The following is a 23954-nucleotide window of genomic DNA, read 5'->3' on the forward strand; positions in this document are numbered from 1 at the left end:
TGGGCAGGGGGAAAATTGTCGTGGCGGCGGAAATTCGACGAGGTCAGCAGCGACGAGGGTTTCGACCTTGACCGCCGTGACTTGAGTGAAGATGGGACACAGGCAGTACAAGAATCAGCGGAGTAAGCAGGGTTGTACTGTGCTGCCCCGCGCAACTTGCGTGCCCTGCACCCGATGGTGAAGAGCGAAGTTGCGGTGTGCAAGGAGCACCCACCAGCCAATGGCCGCTAATTAATGGCGCCATGCATAGACCTAATGCACGACAACCTCTAGTCTGCTCACTTGCTACGTCTTTTCCCAAAGGCGATATTGGATCAATGGATCAAATGGACCCATATACCCCTCCGAGGCGTGGCCCTGCCTGTTGTGTATCGCCGCCGCGGCTGACCATCACCTCACGCTTGCCGTTCTTGTTGCTTGGTCGTCTCGTCCGACATGCGCGACCGACGGCCATGCCATGGCCATGGGTGAGTGAGGGAAGAAGCCGACAAGGGTGCCGCAAGTACCTACAGTCGTGCTTACAGCACCTACACTACCTACCCTGCCCTCTCACGCGCAAGACCCCTCCTCGCCCTGCGCTGTGCTGCGTTGCACGCACATCGTCGGACGAGCTTCTTGATAAACGATGAATACAATCAGGGTCTAAGCCTTCGTTACGTTCCATTGCCTTGCTCTCCAACGCCCCCGTTACAAAACCCCGAGCCAACTCGAGCTTCTGTACTGAAATTCCACCGCACAGAACACGGGCTGCTCAGGCGGCCTCGGATGCTGATCACAGGCCGGTCCTTGAATCGTGTCAATGCCGAGAACCTAGGAACCACCAGCCTCATAACGTACAGCACTTTAACTCAGGGTTCAGTCGTTCTCCATATCAATCATTATTTTCTTTGAAACTCTTTTCTTCGCGCTATCGGACAAACGAGTCAAGACGGCACGACGGACAGCGGCAGCAATTCGGTACAGCAGGATCAGGCAACTCCTTTCGCTTTTAAGGTCCGCCTGGTTTATGCTTCACAGCTTCGTCTGCATAAGTGCCCCCCACGTGTACAATAGCTCGCGATCCAATCGGCACAAACACTGAATCAGGGACACATTCCATGACCATATCACATGTTTCCGCCATGTAGTGCATATTCCTACCACTGCTGTAGTACGACTAAGTAGAGCTATGCAAGGAGACTCTCGACCTCGAGGTCACGTACTGTGCAAATTTGGCGCGGAAAAAGGGAAAACGAAAGGTACATCGCATCGTTCCGCGAATGATAACGCACCATTTAGCCCTTCACCATGTCGTTGATCTCTTCAACATTGCGCCACACTAGTAGACGACCACAGCCATGCATGAATATTGACTATGGCTTCGATGTCCATGCACGCTGTCTTGCAGTAAGTGTCACTCATGTCATGCGGACCGGATGATCCACCAATCTTCATTGACGAAATACTCGCCTTATTGTAGACGAAAAAAACCCAATTTGGACTTTGTTCCTTGAGATGTGCTGTATACCTACCAAAGTACGCTGACTGTAAGGTGATTGCCGAAGTTCGGTCCCCTTTCCGCTGTGCTTGGTCTTTTCAGCATTTGGCAATCGCAGTCCGGTGATCAGTGGAGACACTCCAGGTACGGGAATAACTTTGCACTCTACTGTCTCGTATCTCATTGCAACGCTAAGATAAGAGTACTACGTGTTGTTTTACGACTGTGTGTACAGTACATACCAAGCTAAGGCGCATTGATTCTATACGTGAGTGTATATTCGGCGGAACTACACTTTGATCGCGAGTCGTATACACACCCACTTACAGTATGTACACATTCACATACAGGGACATGTAAGCGTGCCATTTGCGGTTCGCATCGTACCGCACCACCCCTGTAAGTTACCTGTACATGATCGAGTTGCAGTAGAACGCACCTGGCCATTGGGCACGCATCCTTGCTTCCCACGCTGGCGCCTAACGGCTTCTTCTCCGCTATCCACTTACCTCATGTCATTTTACCTTGTAACGGGCGAAGCGACCTCGTGATATGGAAATTCAGAGATCGTTCGCTGCATCCATGAACGACCTTACAATCCATCCTGCGCAAACTCGTGCGAGCCCGCCGGCCGAGTGTTTAGCCGTGCCAGGGAGTGACTACCAAGCCGATATCCACTAAAACTTGGCGCCTGGCCGCTACCCTGCTATCGAGGGTTCGGGAAACATTTGACGACATCGCCACGAAGACCTGCGCATGCTAAGCTCATGGTATAGTAGATGACGCTCAATTCTGGTAACAATAGATGACTGTGGGTGGTTTCGATCAGATTATTCATAGTCCAAGTGCGTTGATCCACGTCTCTAATTCTCGTCATCAATGGTCGCTGGTCAACCGAGAAGTAAACAAATAGCATCTTTTCTCCGCCGAACGGGCCTTTATGGCGAAAGAAGGAAGCGACCCTGCGGTAAGGTGCTGCCCCACGTCATGCTACTACTGTATATTACTTCTCGCTTCGGCAATTGATGGTCTATTCTGTCTTTGTTCGTTGAGGTCGAAGAGGGGCTCACTATCGGTACGGACCGAGTGGATACAACTCTACCTCCGTAGTCAATGCCCACTCGATCGTACATCGCACTTGCACAATACAGTACACTGCCCATTCTCGAACAAGAAGTGCTAATCCAAGGTGGAGAAGACCCACCGGGAAATCACTCCCTCTGTCTCCATCTCAACGAAAGGACCAGTACAGTACCTCTTGCTGTACCTTGTGACCGACGCATGACCGCAGCCATTCTGGATCGAGGCCATTTTAATCTGGTGAGTGAGGGTCCCATCTTAGTACCCCGATCAACGCAGGAACTGATGAATTTCATGCCGCTCTTTGACTCGTGAGACGAAATACGGATGGCAGCTTGTAGCCGTACCCACTTGCATAGGTCAGAGTACGATCGATCTGCACATTATTGGCATACCACTGATCGCTCTAAACGATCACAGCCTAGAAGCGGGGCTTTTGTACTATATTCGCTCTACTTTACAGCAGCATAGCCGCGCCTTGACTTTCTCCTGAAAAGGTCCACAAGGTCGATCCACAAAAGCCAATGTTCGCTCGCTTGGACCCAATCTTCTCTATGATGCCGACTTTTTATTCGAAGATGCACAAGCACTTGTCATGATTTGCACTTCCAGTATATCTCCTGCGTCAAGGACTTCACTGTATGCAAAGTCATTGCCTAGCTTATCTGTGGCGTGTAAAGCTGCACAAAACTCAGACCTCCGCACATCTTGCCAGTATCATACTGTGATAGGCCGATACAACATCAGATGCGAATTACTGGCGCCATTCCTGCGACTAGCACTCAATGCCCCTCACGGCTTTTGCGCCGCAATGGAGCGGCATTATCTCTTGCTCGTCTGTCTGTTACTGGCGCTGTCGGATGTAAACAGTGCTCGACACAAGTATCTGCACTTACAGTCCAGATGCTCTAAAAGTCACCTCCACATCCAGTAAGTCCGGAAGTGCTGGAGGTCAAAGTTACCGAGCTCCTTTCATTGGGCCAAAGCTCAACTGTCGTCCTCCACTCGAAATGAACACTACTTGTACGTGCAAAGATCATCGACATAGTAGTCCCTGAGAATTACGACAACGAGAAGCTAGCACCACTACACGTGATTTTCAACCAGATGATGGCGTGCGTACTACACACAAAACGAAATCAGACCCTGAATTGTTATGGTTCGGTCTTATCAAAGCCAATCATGATCATGCAAGCAGTAGGATGGAGCAGATGACCCATGTTTCGCCATCGAAAGAGAAACTCCATCCAGCAAGACCCCACTGCCCCTCCATGTCTGTCACAGCCCGTCGTCTCTCGAAGGCTGTTCGTATCGTATCACTTTTGCTAGCCTGTCTCTTGTCTCACAAGGTGGGGATTATTTTCTTAATAACCTTAGCACCTTGGCTGAGCCTCACGGTGTCGAGCCATGGAGGTTTAGTTCAAGATGAACAACAACAAGCAGTCTGAGACAGACAGCACGCCAGAAGCTTGAGTTAATTATCATAGTCTACCTCCTCAGCTATCCATTGCTGTAGGGAGTCAATGCATCCATCCGATCGCCAGCATGTCTCAATGCCTTGGTTGAGAGGTCTATCCGCGCACGTCATTCCATTATATTGTGATGGTAGGTTCTTCCACCTTCTGACTTGGCGAAGAGATGGCCTAGATGGTATGGATACCTGAGGCGCTAGAGTCTCTGGAAAGCTGGTCCGATTGAGAAATGTGGAACCGAGGTGGTATACCTTCCCATGATTTCACCACGCATATGTTGCCCCAGACGACATATCAACTTATGAGGAGACTGCGATCATCGACACGTATAGCGACCATTCCCGTGGTAGTTCTACGATGATACAGGGGGTCGATGCTATACGATGTTGCAGTCTCCGATTCAAACCACACCATTGATCGCTCTACAGACTCCTATTCGCTGACTTGCAGGTGATTCGAAAGACTGAAGCCTGTATATTCAATTCATCTGACCGACCACTTGCTTGACCGTCTCTTGGACGCCATGGTTGAGTCTAGATGGCATGCATCCCGCAAGGGAGGCACTCAGCTATGCTCTACGCTATACCATCTGTCCTGGACCAGCTTCGGTATTTCTCTCCTGACGGACGGATATTTTCGGACGTTCAAATACCGACAGACCCGGAGGCTGTGATTGATCGAAATGGTGTCGCAAATGTAGATGGTTCACACTTCCACTGAGGTATGACACTTGCTTTTTTCTTTGCTTTTTTCTACCAGGCAAAACACGTGACAATCCACTGTCTTCTTGCTTTCTGGTCATGCCATCCATACTACTCGATTTCACCAAAGTAGTACATTAAAGAAGGTAGCGTGGAATGTTCACTTAACATGGCTCCACTGTCCGGTGTGTCTGTCACTACCCTTCATCGCCCTGTAGCTTCTTATCCATACCACGGAGGGCGCACGTATGGAGTTGGTAACCGCTATCGCATATGCTGAGTGGGCATACGATGATCATGCTTTGAGTACGAGACAAGAGTGATCTAAGTGGAAAGCAGATTAACACTAAGGGAAATTCCACGACCGAATCCTACAGGAACACTCAGTTGTGGCGTATAGGTACTGTATGAAATATGAACGAGCCCTATATGAATGCTCATAGAGCTGTACGAATACTGGAAGAGATCTATGTTGGTACCAAATGCATGTTGTATAGAAGCTGTGTGAACTTTAGCTGAAAACCACATGATACGCGGTGGATGTGACCTGCATATCAAGTGAGGGTTCAGCAAAATTCAACAGATTGTTGAGCAGGGGTATAGTGAAAGTGAAGTGAGAAAGGAATGAAATTCAAGTAGGCTCCTTGTCTCTTGTAATTGATATCGATGTGTAGAAACACATGATGATTTTAATTCACTGCGTGAATCAATGATAAAGGGACCTCTAGGTAACATACGCCATCTTCTACAAATCAAAAAACACCCATACCTATACCATACCCATACCCGACCCACACCACATGATATCACCACCTGCTACCATTCCTGATAACAACAAGGAGCACGTATCGGTATCCTCGAACCTCGGCCAGTCGTGTTGATTCTATGGCCTTGCTTGGTTATAATCGAAAATGCCATGTGTAGGCGGATCTCGCTCCCGCTGCGCGATTTCGACAGCTCCAGCACCTATAAGATTCCTCCTCACAAGATCGTTCAAGAAGTCCATAGTCCATTCTTGGCATCGTTTGGTGTTTATCTGATACTTGTCAATCACTTATAGCATGAGCATCCTCTTTGCTCGAAAATTTACTTACACCATCCACAGGTGCCCTGATATTCTGCCCCTTTGGCGGAGGAGGAATTGTCGCAGCCTGGCGCTCCAAAGTACCTCTGGCGATATCTCCTCTGACAAAGGCTTTCGAGGTTGGTTCGTGGATGTTGACCACATCAACATCACCAAGCAGAACCAAGGACCTCAAATCCTGCGAAGGAGAGCAATCATAATTCCTCTTAATCTCGAGCCTATATCCTGCCATTACTGGTCTCCAACGACATGGATGATGGTTCCCAAGGATGGTCCAGTCCTGAAATCTTGGCTGAGAGTGTGTCTGTCACAATTGGCGTTGGGGATCAAGATGGCAAAATGGGCGCGTTGAGGCCTGGCTCCGCCAAGTCCGCCATATCTAGCTAGATAAAAAGAACGACGTGCCATGATGGAGATCGAGATTTGTAATGTATATATGGAAGTATATGGCAGTATATTTGGTCGGTATCGAGGAATAGGCTGCTTAATTGATGCTTGTATGGGCACAGGTAGAGCCCGGAGGGAGGCCGAGTCTTATATAGACAAAGAGGTAGCCGCTTTCCTCGACGGGATGCAACGATGTCTTCGTCTGACCCATTGCTATTTTTAATGGACGAGTGATTTCTCAATACATGCGGCGTATCGAGCACACGCGACAGAAGACATGAACCAATGGCAGACATTCCATATCTCATCGTTTGGCGCTCGATGAACGACATGTCGGCGCATGAGCTACTTGAGTTGTACTCGGCGTTAAGACCAAGATAGAACCCATCCGCCTATAGACGAGTACTCAATCTGGTTTAACGAGGGCATTGTATGATTTAGATATCCATGACAGCTAAAGTATTTCCAAGTGCTGGTTCGATTAAGGCATACAAGATGCAAATGTCCTACAAGCTTATAACTTATCAGACTAATGTTCATTAGGTAATTTGAATGACAAGTGATAAGAAGTAAAACAGCACTGTGGTCTTTGACAGTCATGCATGAGGTCACTCCAGTAGATCTATAATATAGACAAGGGAACGATATTGCAGAATATTGCAGTGTTCAATGTGCCATGTGGTAGGAAGTCGTTCGACAGCCTCATTCAGGCGCAAACTGGGGCTTAGCTTGGCGGCTTAGCACCTTCCCCTGTCACAGTATGCGCGCGTGTACCTGATGTATACACAAGCGAGCGATGATCAAAGGCCAATGGGTACCTTAACCATGAGTCTTATGTGTAAGACCTTCTGAGATTTTGCCTGTATCGGCCTCATCCGTCCGCTACCAACCAATATTGACAATGTCGTCGAATGAATCTAGACAGCCGCATTTGGATATCCTTACACTACCCGACATCTCGAAATCGGACATGGACCTTGTTGACTCCTCGTTCTTTCAGTCGGACGACTCCCCCAAGCGCGAGCTTCCGACTCCTGCCTCTATATTGGAGAAAGGTGGAGACCAAGGAGTTTCCGTTATTAAAATCCCCGACTTGAATATCGCGGTCAAGATTGATCAAGCGACTTACTTAAGGTTGGAAGAGGCCCAGACGATGTGCGCGATGCGACAGATGTTTCCAAATGGCGAGATCCCTGTTCCTGAAGTCTTCGGGTGGAGAAGATACAACGGCCAAGTCTTCATCTACATGAGTCTGATCCACGGGGAAACATTGCGAGTAGCATGGCCGTCGCTCACCGAAGATAACAAACTATCAATCCAGAGTGACCTCAGACAGATTATCATGAGGTTAAGGCGGATCACTCAGGATGCACCTCCTGTAATCGGTACTACCACCCACCCTTGCGCTGAAATACAGCTAATTTGGTTATAGCATCTGTCAATCGAGGTACGGTGCAAGATAGGTTCTTCAAGACTGATTACGAGGCTGGTCCATTCTTCAACATCAAGTCTTTCAACGATTGGGTATTCGCTGCTGCGACTCGTCAGAGGCCTGGACCAGAGGGTATCTCTGGCCTGGACCTTCCCGAGATGTATCGCAACTTGCTTCCTGATACCGGAAGCGTCTACTTCACTCACGGGGACCTTACGCTGGGCAATATCATGGTCTCCAAGAAATCTGGCTACCAAACTATCGAGGCCATCATAGACTGGGAGCAAGCAGGTTGGTATCCTGAGTATTGGGAATATGGTAAGATGTGTTATGGGGTGGAAGTCAGTCACGAGTGGCGAACGGAAGACTGGCCGGACAAAATCGTTGAACCTTTCGAGGATGCGTGGTTTGCGATGGCGGAGTATTACGTATGGCGTTGTCCTTGATAGATAGATTACCCTTCTAGAGTATCGTACCAGTACGATATCAAGAGCAAGAATGGAACAGTAAGACGACTTGGCGGCACGCTTCTACAAAGCTCGCCGAACATGCTGTCAAACCATCTGAAACTATATTTCAGATCAACACCACAAGTAACGATAAATGAATGCGCTTCAGTAGTTTGATTTACTGAGACATGTTTCGCATCACGAATGTCAGTCGGTCTCCGATCTCACTACTGGTAGGGTTTTGTAATTGATTGAATCTTAGTACCTCAGCTGAGCCTCATTGAGTCAAAATATAGTGGGTCGGCACAAGGTGGACATCATACTGTAATTGATTATATTGGCCAACAACGCATCAAAAGCTTGTGTCCAGCACTACAACTAGGATCCCCCTCAACTATGCTCTCCTCCTAGGACAGTCAATGCATGCACAGCCAGCATGCCATAGTACCTCGATCGAGAGGCTGTGAGGTCTGTCTATTCAGGCACGTCACCTCATATATTATTGATCATGCACTTGATATCATAAACGCACTCATGAGCGCACAGTTGTTTCAAACAACACATTTGACATGGTTCGTGTTGTAAGGGTCACCGGTGAGATCTGCACACAGTCCAGAAATATTGCTTCCAAAAAGCGAACCTCCGCTGGTAGCCTCATAATGTCAGTCTGCTGTTACACGAGTCCCAAGGCAGACGCGACGGAACACAGCGGGACCGCTGCGAGTGATCTGGCAGTAGATGCAAGGAGTCGCCTTTGAGGGATATGCTGACCTGCACTTATGACATGGGAGGATTTGACCCCTCTCGTACGATGACTTGCATATTCAGGCTTACCACCCGAGGTTTGGTCCAGGATGTGCCAGGTCTCTTTGTCATTGTCGAGGAAATTCGACTCTCACGTCTCCTTTCCATGCGCCAGATCGTACTAACTTGGAGACGGCTTGTCAGATGACGAGTTGCAAAACCCTACAACATGATCATGGGCTCGTATCAATCAGGCAGCATGGCTACAGCATTGTGAAGCCGAGGTCTTTGAGACAATGATCACTTAATGCACAACATTCTCACCCTAGCCTTGAGTCAGCTCATCACTCTTATGTCTCCCTTCAGCTGAGTCGCGGTCATCATAGCACGACTGCTGTGGAGAAAGTAATCCGAGCATCGTGTTTCAGCTTGCTCGCCGGAGCAAGAACATGAGTTGAGGTTATAGAGTCGTGTTATGCATGAAATTCATAGAGCACGAATAGAAAAAATAGAAGATGGAGGTGTATTTGGAAGCAAGATGAGAGGCACGTCTTGAATTTGTCCAAACACGTCTACTGGACTATTGCTGGTTATGACAATGGGGCCAAACAGCACTCTCCACACTCTTTGAACATCTACGGAAGTTGGCATAATGATACAGAGTAGAATCAATGGCGAGATACGCGCAAAAGCTACAGCAGATGTCCTACTAAGCCTACAATCCCAATCATTGAGTATAGAGTAAGACGGTAGATATGCCTTGCTATTGGTATAATGCTATATGACCGGCGTTACATGATGGTGGGAGGGCAAAAAGTTGAGCTCTCTGTCGGGGAATCGAACCCCGGTCTCCCGCGCTTGTAGTCGACGAATCGAATGACAAGCGGAAATCATGACCACTAGACCAACAAAGATGAGCTTATATTGTTCTGGAGGTTTCTGGAATATATATACGTTGTTCATCACTATTAGCCGGTAGACATGCGCTGCGATGTACACGTCTGGTCGCAATATGTATAGGTTCCCCAATATAATTCAATAGACTCGTATTGTCATTCGATCGTTACCGCACAATCAATGGAAATTGGATAATAAGTTGTCAAACAAGGTATTCAACACTAGCCTTGATTCACCACCTTCGAGTATATCGACCTTGTTCCAACAGATCCGACATTGCCTGTATCCTTCGAGTACTCACAACACCCGCTGCCGTTGAAACCTTCTATCACGGCCCGAAACCTCCTCCTTCGGATTTCTATCTTGGTTTCTGAACTTGCTTGGACGACAAACTGCGCTCAGAGGTTTATCTGAACAATTGTCACAATCATGTCGTCACGTCACCGACAACGCCCAAATCATAATCAGGACGCGGACGAGGAGCGTCGACTATGGAATGAGATTCGAGCTAACGCGAAGAAGATCGATACTATGGTGGTATGTTCATCAATCTGCGTTCACGAGGGATTGAATTGCAGAGTACCCGCGCAAGTCTCGCTCCCTGTCGTACCACATCGATTGTCATATCCGCCACGTTCTTGCGCCCCAAGACCATATGGCCCGACGATTAGCTCTAGTTTGTTGAAATGCGAGCACAATAGATAAACCGCTTACATATCACGTAGAACAAGTCAGCCGAATTGTGCAACGAAATCGTTGAAGTTGAGAAGCAACAAGCTGCTATTGTTGGTATGTATGAAGCCCTCGTACCGCGTCTTTCGGCAAGCCGAGGTACAATAAAAAGACGGTGATCTTACATGATGGACCATTGAGTCTCAATTCTTGTCCTACTCGACTTGCTGCCATCTCTGGCGATGTCCAATCTCCTTTTTATCCCGAGAATGATACTTACGATCCGTCTCCAGAAACCGAGGACCTCGCCTCAGCAGAGCTAGATAGCCGGTTGGAGAGTCTCTATCGTGAAAACCTAAAACTGAGTGAAGCAGCCCAGCATATCATCGAGGGCATGTCCTCGGAGATGAATCTACTAGACTCCATCAACATCCTGGCAGGGCTTCGTGACGCGTCAGAGGAAGCTTCCCGCCATTCTCTCAATCTTTCAAACAGCAAATCACGGAGTACGACACTAAAAAGAAAACTTGGGGTGAGCGAAGATGGCGAAGATGGCAGTGCTGCGCCGAGTCCGCGGCCTGGTAATGGCAGCAGAGAGAGATTAGGGGTCGAGAAGAAGGAGAAAAGGGGAGGTAGTGTGCCAAGTACGCGAGAGGTGAGCGTGAAGATTGAAGATGGAGCAGAGAGTGCTACCAGCAGTGTCGAAGGATCTAAACGTAAGTGCATTGTGATCTTTATGCTCTCCCACACATCGGTATTCTTTCTGAACGTCATACGAGTCTCACATTCACTCATGCCCTCCCTCCTTCACGTCATAATCCTGTCGCTCTGGGAACCTTCGGCCTTTCCCTTCTGCAGTAGACAGAGCGCCATCGGGACAGATGAGGCACTTCACCACTCGTCATTGCATCCATATCTTATTCTCTCCCTTCTACATACGAAGTGCAGTCAAAGCAGAAAACCCGTCTCATAGATCCTCTTTCCCCCTCATCCCCCACAAGAATGTCTCTATACACCCCCGCTTCAGCTCTAGCCCACCGCGGTCTGAAACTGCCCATAAAACACCCCATCACACACGCACTCATCATAAACCAAACCGAAGACCAAAGACTCACACAAGCCTCATCCCGCACAGCACCTTCCGAACCCTCGCGCCGTCTGACCCTCGCCCTGGGCGCCATGGTCTTCTACAAGACCAAAACGCGCGCCTCTGAAGGCGAAGGCATCCTCTGCCGCGTGACGTCTGTCATAGGCGAAGGCAAACAACGCCGCTACGAGATCCAAGACGCCGACCCAGAGCCCGACCCGACCACAGGCGACCTACCGGCCCCTTACCGCGCCTCTGTCGCTCATCTCGTCCCTATCCCACGAAGTAACGACGGACTCGGCGATCTGCCTAAGGGTCGTGGCGTCCTGGCGCAATACCCGGACACGACGACGTTCTATAAGGCTGAGGTCAGCGCGCATTGGCGCGCTAAGGACTTGAATGAGAGCAAAGATGGATGCCGTGGGCAGTACGTGAGATTGAGATTCGAGGGCGAACAGGAGGAAGGCATCTGGCAGGAGGTCGAGAGGAGGTTCGTCCTGGCTGATAAATGACTTCCACTGGCGTTTGCGACAGAGTCTGCTGAGGGGTGTGGATTTTGGTAAGACGGTATTGCGCTAGCGGGTTGGACGGGTCAGGTCGAGATTTGCGTTTGCAAGGGCCTGGATCCTTTGCATTCTGGGCTGAGCCGGAGCCTGGGAGGTTGGCTTTTGGCCTGCCTCTTCTCTTCAGGGATCTGGCCTGTGCATTGCCGATTCGCCGAGTCGAGCTTTGGGCGAGCATGAGAATGGCTGTCTGTCTTGCGTCACTGGACAGCGGTCGGTCTGTCCGGTCACATCAAACAAGACAGATAACCAGTGGTTGCGGACGAGTAACATATACAACATTCACCTTGATATACACGCAAGTTTTAGAAGAGAAAGCCCTAGCCTCCACGATGTAGGCGCGACCTTCTTCATGATAGACTGAGATACGTCCACTTGCCTCGTGAGACCATGTTTTCTATATTATCGAAGTATTATTATATGAACCAAGTACAAAAAGCCTGGTCCACCATTGTCCTTTCTAGCCACCTAGACAACGCCAGCTTAGCCTTACCTGATGGCTATATCGGGCTCATCGGGCATGGTTCTCTTTGATAGGTAAGTCAACGACCCGTCGTTACATGCTACCCTCCAGTTTCTCTCCTTTCGTATAATTACAATTTTATCTGGGGTATAGCGGGAAAAAGAAAAGGGAATAGGCGAATGCCGTGGAGATGAGAACAAGGAAAACCCGCAACGAAAGCGCTTTGGAAGACGAAATTGTCGCAGTGCCTGCTCGTTGTTTCCTTCGCATCCTCCAAGAAAACAATTGCAGGCATGCCTCAAGAAATTGGACTTCTGGACAGACGCAAGGTGTAGCGATAGAGAAAGGGTCCCGGGGTATCATAGGAAATGGGACATCTTGTGTCTTCCAGGAAAGCCGTATAATAGTCTAGGCCGATAATCGTAGCGTTGGAGAAGTCGCAGGATTACACAGCCATAGCAGATGCCAGATCGTGAAGCTGCAGTTTGCATACTCGGCCGACGACCGGATCTGGCAAAGGGATGTGTTTGTACCCGGGTATGCTCACTTCGCAGGGACCTTGACGTGGCTGCTCAACCAGGCGAGACCCTCAAAGATACCTTCGCCCGTAGTGGCGCAGCTTGGCTCGACCTTCCAGATGTGGTTCTTAGCCACGGTGTTGAGGTTCAGGGCGTCAGACACGTCTTTGGGGCTCATCGCTGCAATTAGACACACGATGTCAGCGCGTGCTTGTCGAAGGTTTCATGGCGCTGCTATAGCATATTCGAACTTACCTCCGTTGATGTCTTGCTTGTTGGCGAAAACCAGCAGGAGCGCATCCCTCATTTCGCGATCCTGGATAATCCTCGTCAACTCAGTCTTGGCTTCTTCCATCCTGTCGCGGTCATTGCTGTCAATGACGAAGATCAGGCCCTGAGTGCCGGAGAAGTAATGGCGCCATAGAGGACGGATCTTGTCCTGGCCACCGACGTCCCAGACGTTGAACTTTGTGTTCTTGTAGGTGACTGTCTCCACGTTGAAGCCGACAGTGGGGATGGTCGTCACATCTTGATCGAGTTTGAGCTTGTAAAGGATTGCTGTGTAAGAAGACAGGACTTGTCAGCTGACGTCCTATTGGCAGTCTTCGAGAGGGTCGTCGAGTCCCTGAAACAGGAAGGAGCTATTCAAGGCAGTTACGACTTACTCGTCTTTCCAGCAGCATCAAGGCCCAGCATGAGCAATCGCATCTCCTTGGATCCGAAGATCTTGGCCATCATTTTTGATATGGAACCACCCATTTTGAAGTCTTTGTTGAGCTATCGGCCCACGGTGAATTAAGGTAAAGTTTTGGTGAGAAAGGGCTGATTTGGTGTTGCTTGAGTGCAGAAAAGAGTATGTCGAAGTCGCGCAGGTCGTTCTTTCCAATCGACTTCTGCGCAAAAAGTGGGCTAGTAGGAAATATGTCAAGTTTCAAGATGGCCAGAAAATTAAGGGTCAGTCAGGTGTCCAACGGTCGCTGTGCAGACGTTGTGTTTCCTGTTTGTCTTTCTCGTGGCTTGCTTGGGGTGGGTGTCAGAGAGAGAGCGAGGCTCAACTGCAGCGAAGCTTTAGGATCTCGGAGTCCAGGGGCAGAAAGTATGAAAGTATCAGACTAAAAGGCAATTCTAAAAACGTGCGTTGATCGTCTCGTGGAGAAAAAAGGCACGCGCTCGGGTTCGTTTGTTCGTTCTACGTTACCGGTCGTGGTGATTGATCGTCACGAATTGCACATCAGCTGTTTGGTTGCTGTCAGGGAGCTACGGTATCGTGCGATTGAGAAGAGGCCGTCGGAGGGTTGAGCTCTGAGAGAATAATCAAGACTTTTTAGATGATTCAGGAGTGGTCGTCCGTCGTCTCATGCAGCCGCCCGCCTAGCTAGATTGAGGGGCACATATAACTCTGATTAGATTGCTCTGTCCCATCCTGAGCAGAGCCAATTTCACCAATCTCACGAGGGTTGCTTCATGAATTGGTACCCCTATTGCATGCAGCCAATCCTCTGGCTGAAAAGACCGCGGCCAAGACACTGCAATCTCCGTTTCAGAGTGAAGCTTTCCGACGCGGGCCAATGCGCCGCTGCATTTGTTTGCCGCAAGGGACCTGAAGTCCCGATAGATGCATCATGACCGTCATGACAGAGAAAGCGACATTGTCGTCCTGTGTTTCGCGAGGATGTTCATTGTGTTTTAAGCTTCGAGGAGCACCGAGAAGTGAAACTCATATTTTAGTCGCAATACAAGAGCACAGCCTAAATCACACTCTATAATATACAATATCAATATCTATGCGAGCCCTATCGGCACTTGGAATCTATCTTAGGGAAGTTTGTACATACCAACACAGATCTACCAGAAGTTTCGTCCCCACGCCTCACGCAACATCGGAGCGGTGAGTTGCCCATTCTATAGTGACTGCGGACCCGAATCCGACGGGCAGTATAGTTGTACAAGTGCATACCGAAACACTTCGATTCTCAACCGAGAAATCTCAGGACGCCTTCAAATGCTACCAGCGCCATCGCGTTCGCTGGAAACGCCCGCAAGAAGCACGGTACAAAGCCCCTCCAGTAGCCTCTCCACCCCTTCTCTTGCCCCACTGCGTATGCTGCGTCCCTCCATCGCTTAAATCTCCGGTTCGGACCCAAGTCATCTGTCATAATGCGCTGCTTGACCACATCCGAGGGATAGCTCGTGATCCAGAATATTTGTGCGGACAATCCACCTGCCCAGAAATTCACTGCCGGTGTAGATAGGGAAGTGTATTGATTCAGTCCACGCGTGAATAAATCATAGGAACCCCACCAGAAGAAGAAGAATCCACGGAAAAGAAGTGTGGCCCCGAGACCATGATATACCCCACGGAGACCATGTTGGCCATATATCTTCTTCAGAGCATCGATCGGTCCGGCATAAAGACGTTTAGATTTGTCCGCAGCATACTGAATCTGAAGTCGCGCCTTGATGTGTTCGACGGGAGCAGCGATGAACGAGACAGTGGCTCCGGCCATGACGCCTGCCATGGCATGACCCAGGACTGGCAGCTTGTTCTCAGCAGGTGGCAGACCGTATGCCTCGCTCACTGCACGAGCACGATAGATTGGCTCAAACACATTCTCATGAAGTAGCCGACGATATAGCGTCAGACTGCCCAGCATGATACTGTCCATAAACATCCATCCCACCAGTGGTGGTGTTGCACCCTTGTACAATCCTGCTGGTCCCTCTTTTCTCAGTGTCTGCATCAAACAATCCAGGGGACCTTTGAAGCGGGTTGAATCCGAGGTTTGTAGTCGTACTTTGATCGTGTCAAACGGGTGACCGACTGAGAGGTTCGTTAGAACATACTCGAGGCCAACGAATAGTGGATGGATATCGCGTACCACTCAATTTAGCAATACCACTGAAGACACCCGCGACGAAGCCCTTGTAGTTGCCTTTTGATTTGGGCTTTTCATTATTACCGCCTCCATTTTGCTGGCTCATCTGTAGGTCCCGGGACGCAGCATCCGAAGTTGCGGACATTGGTTCAGGATATGCTTGCCACTGAATTGCTCCAGCTCAATCATTCCTGGATCCTCAACTTCGATATCTAAACACTCCAAAAGAACGTTTTGACACTGGTGACATACACGAAAGTCCGAGCTAGGTTAGAAAACTAAAGGTCAGCATCGGACTTTGCAACGGAGATAGGACATGACGTCGCTGTTTCTGGCTTGAGATATGCACTAAGGTATCTTAGCATTGGGGAATTATTATTGTTTAGACCTCGATTGTCCACAGCAGTGCTGTATGCTAATGACCGAGCTCTCTTGTCCGACCATAATTGATATTGTAAGGAGCGATTATGTTTCAATATTCGAATAGAGGTTTTCCGAATGTTCAGCGAAGAGTCGTTGCTTAGAGTTGCTATTCATTTAAGCCTCATGGGCACGTACAGCATGTTGTTGGCGAGACAACAACGAGTTTATAACACATATGTCGATATCCTTGTCGCGAATGATGTTCACTCGCAACTTGCATAATCTCAGATCTGCCAAAGCGATGGAGACGCGATTCAACTACAGGTGTCGATGCGTGTACACCCGGAGGAAAGGCTACATCAAAGTAGCTGGAGGAGTATGATAAAGTTGCTATCTGACGTCAATCCTACCCAGTTATATAAAGTAAATACCATACCTACTATGCTCGAGCATATTTACCTGCCTTTCGCACTAGACTACTTCAATTCGATCATCTCGACGCTACCGACGACGTGAACGTGTTTCATTGATATCCAGAGAGCATTTGTCCTCGGACCCATACACCAAGCGCTGGAATTGGCAAGGCCACAGATTCGCCTGCTTATTCCCGGTCCATGCACTCATGATTTAAGCATTTGGATTATTTCTATAATCAAAAGATCAAACCAACGAACGCAGACAAAATCAGAACAGATCATCATGGCAGCCGCGTACCTCCAATCATGGGTGCCAGTTCTCCAATCAATCCTGCCGCGTTCAGGTCCTTCGGCAGCACCACTTCCAGAGATTGGCGCACAAGCGCCAGCCCTTCCAGGCACAGATGGCGGTGATCTGATCACCAGAGGAAAGTCCCAGGGTACACCCACACTTGTTGCCTTTGTGAGACACTGCGGATGTCCATTTGCAGAGAAAGAGGCAAAATTACTGGCGGAAGAAACCAAGAAACATAAGAACCTGCACGTCATTATCGTGCAGCACAGTGAGGAGAAAGAGACCGAGGAATGGTTCGAGAGAATTGGGTAAGTGTCTACTCTGTTCAAGCTACACGATCTCTACTAAAACTGTTTGCAGAGCGAAAGCAGCTTTCACAGACAGCTCAAGATACACTCTGATCGCCGACCCATCGCGTGAGCTTTACGCAGCATGGGGCATTGGTGTCCTACCATGGACTGGCATGGTGAATGGTAACGTCATGGGGGCGCTCAAGTCACTAAAGGAATCGGATGGCATCGACCTAACGCCTACGGGCAAGGGATCGTGGAGATGGCAGAATTCGGGTGGGTTCGCAGTTGACTCGCAGGGTGTGGTCAAGTGGAGGAAGGTCGCTGTTGACTCGAGCGATATGTGCGATTACTCCGAGGCTGCAGGGACAGTGGTTTGAATCTCTGTGTCCTTTCTGAAAGGTGGAGCTATCCAGTAACATACTGATCACGTTCATGACGACACGGACTTTTGCCCGGCTCTATGTAATTTTATTATACGATCACATCCGAATATCTGAATACTATATTCGCTATCAAATGTTCTGAAGACGTCCGATTGTTATTAAGTGATGAAAGCGGGCTCAAACTCAGTCAAAAAGAGTGGGCTGTTGCCTTTCGATCTGGGGAGACCCTGGCCTTGTCTTATGGGACCTACTACCTCGTGAGGGTCGCACATTATCTCTCACTTCTTTGTCGACAACATATTGAAACAAAAGCAGTGCACAGGGCGACATATAATAGACTTCATACAGCACCCTTCTATGTTTCCGGTGACTCACTTTGCACATAATGAGTATAGGGGTCAGGGGCTACAATCTTTCTACCCGCCAGGTGCATGACCAGTGTAGGATCGGGAAAGCATACTCTGCTCCACCGAGCAATCACAAAAGCCGATCAAATTGACAAAGAGACAATATTTCTGTAAAGCTATACTGATAGAAAGATGCAATGCTATTCTTGCGTGTCCAGATAAGAATAGTAACCATAAAAATATCTCAAAGGACAAAATACGAGGTACTAGCACGGCGTACCGCAGGTCAAACAGCGGGGCGGAGGAGAGAGGATCTGGAGCAGTTTCCTAACAAAGCGTGAGCAATAATACGGGGTTCGGGTCCATGTCAGGTCACGCTGCGGTCATGCAATGTTGTCGATTTCCATTGGTGACGTGTGTAGGAGGGGCAGGCGCAGGCAGCTTTTTGAACGCCAACAATGGAAGGAACGTTTGTGGATTCCTAAATCGTAACGTCAACCCAAACTTTTCTTAGGAAACACCTTTTAAGGAGAGAAGACTTACTCCTGAATAACATAGAAGTCTGCTTTTCTCTACATTCAGATCTATAGACAAATTTCACATTCCACGGCTGTGACTTCATCTCTAATCATCTCACAAAAGCAGAATGCAGGTTCCGTTGATTCGTCTGCAGTGTGGTATGTGTGTCCTCATGTTGTGCGAGCAGAGAGCAGCAGTACTAATAAATACATAGGCTGCAATAGTTATGAATGGGGTAGGTCACGAACACAAAGACTCGAAAACACCCTCGGGACTGATAGCATGCGACAGGTAAGGTTGGCAAGGACTCAGCAGCAGCGCGCTTCGCCGCAGCAACGCCCTCTGACTTTAGCATCCAAGAAGACAAGCCATACGCAGAGGTTCGTGAGCTTGCAAAAGAGAGAAGATTCCTGGATCGTGATACTTACAAGAAGCGCATACAGCTATGGATGGGCACACACCCAAGCAACCCTTCCAAGGATCTTCAGACACAACGAACACTTCTCGACCTCGTACAAGACAATGCCCAATTGATGGGCCACGACATCACCGACAAATACGAGAAGAAGCTCCCTTTCCTCTTCAAGATCCTCTCGATCAACAAAGCCCTCTCCATACAAGCGCACCCGAACAAAAAGCTGGCCGAGCAGCTCCACTCAAAAGACCCCAGAAATTATCCCGACGATAATCACAAGCCCGAGATGACCATCGCCGTCACTCCCTTCGACGGCCTCTGCGGATTTAGACCTCTGGCAGAAATCAGCCACTTCCTTGATGGTATCCCCAGCTTGAGAGAACTCGTCGGCGAAGAGGAGGCAAAGAAGTTCCAGTCCACGATCAAGGGCCAAGAGAGCGACGACAGCAAGACAGATGAAAACAAGAAGGCTCTCGCGGACGCCTTTACTGCCCTTATGAACGCAAAGCCAGAAGAGGTGGAGAGATTGGCAAGGGACTTGATCCAGCAAGCCAAGAGCGAAGGTGACAAGTTCGCCAACGGTGGCACAGAGAGCAGTAGCGGCAAGGAGCTTGCGGATCTGATGGTCAGACTCGATGGCCAATTTCCCGGCGATATTGGTCTATTTGTCTCATTCTTCCTCAATTACGTGAAGCTCGAGGTTGGCGAGGCCATGTTTCTAAAGGCTGACGATATCCACGCATATCTGTCTGGGGGTATGTTGACAAGCGATGATATTAACACAGTTGCCGAGACTCTTATTGCTGACACTTTTGGAAAACAGACATCATCGAATGCATGGCCTCAAGCGACAATGTTGTTCGCGCAGGCTTCACTCCCAAATACAAGGACGTGCCCACATTGACGTCGATGCTGACGTATTCGTACGCGCCCATCAGCGAACAGAAAATGGCTCCGACAGACTATCCTTACTGCACGCTCAATACCACCGCATACACCTCACAGTCCACGACAACGCTCTACGACCCGCCTATCGAAGAATTCAGCGTTGTCAAGACTGATCTCAACAAGGCCGGAGCAAAGGCAAGCTTTGAGTCCATTGATGGTCCGTCAATTGTCATCTGCACACAGGGCAAGGGCAAGATCAGTGTGGGACCCAAGGTGGAAGAGATTCAGGAAGGATGGGTTTACTTCGTGGGCGCGACGGCCAAGCTCGTCATCGAGTCCGAAGGTGACGAGCCGCTGGTCACGTTCAAAGCCTTCTGTGAGCTCGGAGGCGAGAGCAGTAAGGAGAGTGCTAAGATCTAAATGTGGACATGCACTACTTATTTTCCCTTCTATCACGAACTTACTTGAAATTTCTTTATCTAATTAGCATGAGCTATGAATTGCAGGAACCGTAGCCAATCTAATGACCAAGTAATCGAAAACCAATGCTTTGGCTTGTATGTCACTTCGGGCCTCTGTTAAGTCTAGTATTCGTGATGGTGTACGACCCGAGAGGCTTCAAGATGAATGACGCGTCGTGGGGGCCGTCCATATGCATTACCTCGTCGACCGGGGTTTTAGGGGACGATGCGCCGACATTCCTCGATAGACTGCAGAATTGTTGTGCAACGTAACATATGGACTCGCAAGCACTCAGATGGACGAGATGGACGCGACAGCAAGTCTTGTATGGTGAGCATCCTCGTGTGAAGCTGTAAGCGTGAGCTCTGGGACCGTGCCATTCGATGCGAATGATATTATGCACGGGGCAGGCCTCTATACAGTGGTGCGGCACAGGCTTGACAGAAGATTAGACAGCGAGTCAGCCTTACCACATTCTCTTGGAGGATCAGGGCTGCCATGTTCATGAGCAAGGTTCTTTGACAACTTTGTGCGCAAAGCGAGACTTGTCAACAAAGTGCTAATAACAATACCTTATACTGTTGTATACCATTGCATGAAGAAAAATTGATAGTAGGTACAAGTACAGTAGATCAACGACGTTGCCAAGTTCAAGGAACGCCCATCGAGGCTTGCATTGGCGGCGGGTGGACAAGCAGAGAACAGGTGGATCCCGTCTGTTGTGGAGGAGGAGGAGGATGAAGAGCCGCCGAGTCTCCGCATCAACGCGCAAGCAGCGCTGAGCCCTCCCGAGCATCCTAGTTCCACTGTTCTCGGCAAGGTAGTCTTGGTGATAGGTAGTCATCCTCGACGAAAAGGACGGAAATGTAGTCGTCCGCAGAGTCGATTTAACGACGTCGACTGATTTTCATCTATCTACATTCCTTTGCCAGTCGTCGTAGTCGTAGTCGTAGTCGTTTGACATCTCGACAGTCACTCTCTTGTCACGTTGTTGTATGTTGCAGGACAGATCCACGGCCGCACTTTCCTCGTCTGAGCGAACCACACATGCGCGCTTTTTTTTCTTCGTCTCTGCTTCTCTAAGAGATGGTGCGTATCATATTAATCTAATCCAAAGACTGGCGACTGTGTCGCTGTTGTCAAAAGTCATCGCATTACCGGCCAGATACTCATGTCATGTCGCAGTATTTCACAATTCCGCGCATCCTCGCGTTGAGCGCAGCATCAGCAGCAGCGGTCCTGCCGACTTTTGTATCTGCTCAATATCCCCCGGCCGCGGACTATTCTCATATTCTCACCTCGCCTATTGATCCCAATATTACCATTGCATACAAGCAGCCAGAAGCGGGGACATGTAATACTGTATTCAATACACAAAAGCAATATTCAGGATACATCGGCATTCCACCCTACACACTTGCTCCGATACAACAAAATTATAGCATCAACACATTCTTCTGGTTCTTCGAGGCTCGTCAGAATCCGGAAACGGCTCCTCTGACGATATGGCTCAATGGTGGACCTGGAAGCAGCAGCATGATTGGATTGTTCCAGGAACTGGGTCCTTGTGAAGTCGTGCAGCTTGCCGATGGCTCCTATGGCACTCAACCTCGCATGTGGGGATGGGACAGAAGCTCCAATGTCCTCTTTATTGACCAACCTGCCCAAGTCGGCTTTTCTTATGATTCACTTACTAATAAGTCTTACAATCTTCTTACTCAAGAGTATGCGAGCCCGGGGCCAGTACCGGCGGGCCAGCCTGCGTACACTTTCCTGAACGGCACCTTTGGCTCACAAGCCGCATGGGGTACATCTAATACCACCGAGACTGCGGCCCATGCAACCTGGCATTTCCTCCAGAGTTTTCTGGCAGCATTCCCTCAGTATAACCCTGGAACGCGGCCCAATAGCTCAAACATCTCTACCACTGGAGTCAATCTTTTCGCTGAAAGCTATGGCGGCAAGTACGGTCCAGTGTTCGCCAATCTGTTTGAAGAACAAAATGCAAAGCGCCGAAATGGAACCCTAGCGCCAAACAGCACGCTCGAGATATCGCTGTCGTCTGTGGGTATCGTCAATGGCATGGTCGACCAGCTGATCCAGAGCTACTGGAATTCAATATACGCGTACAACAACACGTACGAGATACAGGCGTTTGACCAAACGGACGAACTGAACGGATTGGGGTTGTATTCAGGGCTTAACGGTTGTCATGACTCGGTCATGGCATGTCGCTCTGCAGTCAACAGTACAGATCCGGATAATGAGGGGGACGTCGATGCGACGAATCAGCTCTGCAAAATTGCCGCCAGCGCCTGTAACATGATTGACGCACTCTATGTTGAGAGTGGACGTGACGTGTACGATGTTCGCGTCAAGGACCCGACGCCTTATCCTCCTTTGGCGTACCAGGAATACCTCAATTCTGCACCGGTGCAGGCTGCTGTTGGGGCGCGGGTGAACTACACGGAGTCGAATAGCTTTGTACAGCGCGCTTTTCTTTCCAGTGAGAAGTATCGCCATTGCTGATCCAGGCGTCCAATGCTGACTCGCTCGACAGCCGGTGACTCCGTCCGAGGCGGGCAACTAGAAGATATCGCCAATCTCCTCCGCATGGGTGTTCGGGTTGCGCTCATCTATGGTGATGCGGACTACATCTGTGAGCAAAGACGGCGTTCCTTGGCGACCAAGTATCATTACTGACATTCTCTCGTAGGCAATTGGCTTGGTGGACAGGCAGTAGCATTCGCAGTAGCCGCGCAACTACCCGACTACCCCTCAGTGAATGCGACGTCAATATCGACGAGCTCAGACACCTCTGCTGTGTCATCAGCTACGTCTTCCCCAGTCACGTATCTCTCTGGATTCAACTCGGCGGGATGGGCGGATATCGTGGTGAACAGCAGCTACGTGGGCGGCGCAGTCCGTCAATGGGGCAATCTTTCCTTCAGTAGGATTTACGACGCTGGACACACAGTGCCATATTATCAGCCGGAAACAGCATTCACAGTGTTTGCGCGTATCATCGATGGCACCGACATTAGCACAGGCGAACCCATCAATGCGCTCAACTTCACTTCGACGGGACCACAAAACGCAACACACACGAATTCGGCGCCATCGCAGCCGTCGCCAACCTGCTGGCTCAGGGGCATCAATGATACGTGTACGGAGGACAACGTGGCCGACATGATTGCTGGCAAGGGTGTGGTCAAAGCCGGCGTGTGGTACAAGGACGAAGATGACTATGTGGCTCCCAAGAGCTCAATCACGGGTGGAAGACCAGGGACACCCATCACCAGTGCGACGTCTACTTCGAGTTCTGCGAGTTCTGGAAGCAAGTCTTCATCAGCGACGACGACGACCGTGGCTCCGGTGGGTGTGTACACGGCGACTGCGACTCCAAGCTCGTCATCGGGCATGGCGGGCATGAGAGAGCTCGATCAGTCTTCTCTGTTCGGGTGGGTCGCGGTGACGCTCGGTGGAATAGCCATGTGGCTATGATGAAGATGAAGATGCGCAGGATGCAGGGCATGGAGCATCGCTTTACTTCCACGACCGAATGGCCAGGATTGGCATACGAAAAGCTTTTGATATGGATACGGTTTTTTAATACAGGCAGCCGCTAGTGGACATGCCCTGAAGTATGATGGACAAGCATGAGTCACGGC

At 49.5% G+C, this 23954-nt stretch overlaps 8 protein-coding genes across 9 annotated transcripts; 5 read left to right on the plus strand and 3 right to left on the minus strand.

Annotated features, from left to right (window-relative positions):
- Positions 1-5613: 5613 nt before the first annotated feature.
- Positions 5614-6046, minus strand: AAFC00_004896 (uncharacterized protein; the record flags this gene model as incomplete). Its single annotated transcript, XM_069348580.1, has 2 exons — positions 5614-5766; positions 5825-6046. 2 exons carry the CDS (start codon positions 6044-6046, stop codon positions 5614-5616), a joined length of 375 nt encoding a protein of 124 aa, XP_069197037.1.
- A 1056-nt stretch (positions 6047-7102) lies between these two features.
- Positions 7103-8079, plus strand: AAFC00_004897 (uncharacterized protein; the record flags this gene model as incomplete). Its single annotated transcript, XM_069348581.1, has 2 exons — positions 7103-7586; positions 7634-8079. 2 exons carry the CDS (start codon positions 7103-7105, stop codon positions 8077-8079), a joined length of 930 nt encoding a protein of 309 aa, XP_069197038.1.
- Positions 8080-10152: 2073 nt separating this feature from the next.
- Positions 10153-11994, plus strand: AAFC00_004898 (uncharacterized protein; the record flags this gene model as incomplete). The annotated part of the gene is made up of 4 exons (XM_069344609.1): positions 10153-10260; positions 10449-10512; positions 10689-11111; positions 11531-11994. The coding sequence occupies 4 exons, from the start codon at positions 10153-10155 to the stop codon at positions 11992-11994; spliced, it is 1059 nt and encodes a 352-aa protein (XP_069197039.1).
- A 1057-nt stretch (positions 11995-13051) lies between these two features.
- On the minus strand, positions 13052-13785 carry AAFC00_004899 (uncharacterized protein; the record flags this gene model as incomplete). The annotated part of the gene is made up of 3 exons (XM_069344610.1): positions 13052-13206; positions 13282-13584; positions 13692-13785. 3 exons carry the CDS (start codon positions 13783-13785, stop codon positions 13052-13054), a joined length of 552 nt encoding a protein of 183 aa, XP_069197040.1.
- Positions 13786-14999: 1214 nt separating this feature from the next.
- On the minus strand, positions 15000-16047 carry AAFC00_004900 (uncharacterized protein; the record flags this gene model as incomplete). The annotated part of the gene is made up of 2 exons (XM_069344611.1): positions 15000-15847; positions 15906-16047. The coding sequence occupies 2 exons, from the start codon at positions 16045-16047 to the stop codon at positions 15000-15002; spliced, it is 990 nt and encodes a 329-aa protein (XP_069197041.1).
- A 917-nt stretch (positions 16048-16964) lies between these two features.
- AAFC00_004901 (uncharacterized protein) lies at positions 16965-17646 on the plus strand (the record flags this gene model as incomplete). The annotated part of the gene is made up of 2 exons (XM_069344612.1): positions 16965-17284; positions 17337-17646. The coding sequence occupies 2 exons, from the start codon at positions 16965-16967 to the stop codon at positions 17644-17646; spliced, it is 630 nt and encodes a 209-aa protein (XP_069197042.1).
- Positions 17647-18645: 999 nt separating this feature from the next.
- On the plus strand, positions 18646-20241 carry AAFC00_004902 (uncharacterized protein; the record flags this gene model as incomplete). Its single annotated transcript, XM_069344613.1, has 5 exons — positions 18646-18676; positions 18733-18753; positions 18810-18898; positions 18962-19688; positions 19757-20241. The coding sequence occupies 5 exons, from the start codon at positions 18646-18648 to the stop codon at positions 20239-20241; spliced, it is 1353 nt and encodes a 450-aa protein (XP_069197043.1).
- A 1128-nt stretch (positions 20242-21369) lies between these two features.
- Positions 21370-23787, plus strand: AAFC00_004903 (uncharacterized protein; the record flags this gene model as incomplete). Of its 2 annotated transcripts, XM_069344614.1 has the most annotated exons (4): positions 21370-21372; positions 21469-22789; positions 22844-22942; positions 23000-23787. In XM_069344614.1, 4 exons carry the CDS (start codon positions 21370-21372, stop codon positions 23785-23787), a joined length of 2211 nt encoding a protein of 736 aa, XP_069197044.1. The 2 variants fall into 2 exon arrangements, with proteins under 2 accessions (XP_069197044.1, XP_069197045.1); XM_069348208.1 differs by lacking the exon at positions 21370-21372 and having other exon boundaries at positions 21460-22789.
- Positions 23788-23954: the final 167 nt, after the last annotated feature.

Source organism: Neodothiora populina (assembly GCF_041146345.1).
Source record: "Neodothiora populina strain CPC 39397 chromosome Unknown canker_contig_3, whole genome shotgun sequence".
Lineage (NCBI taxonomy): Eukaryota > Fungi > Ascomycota > Dothideomycetes > Dothideales > Dothioraceae > Neodothiora > Neodothiora populina.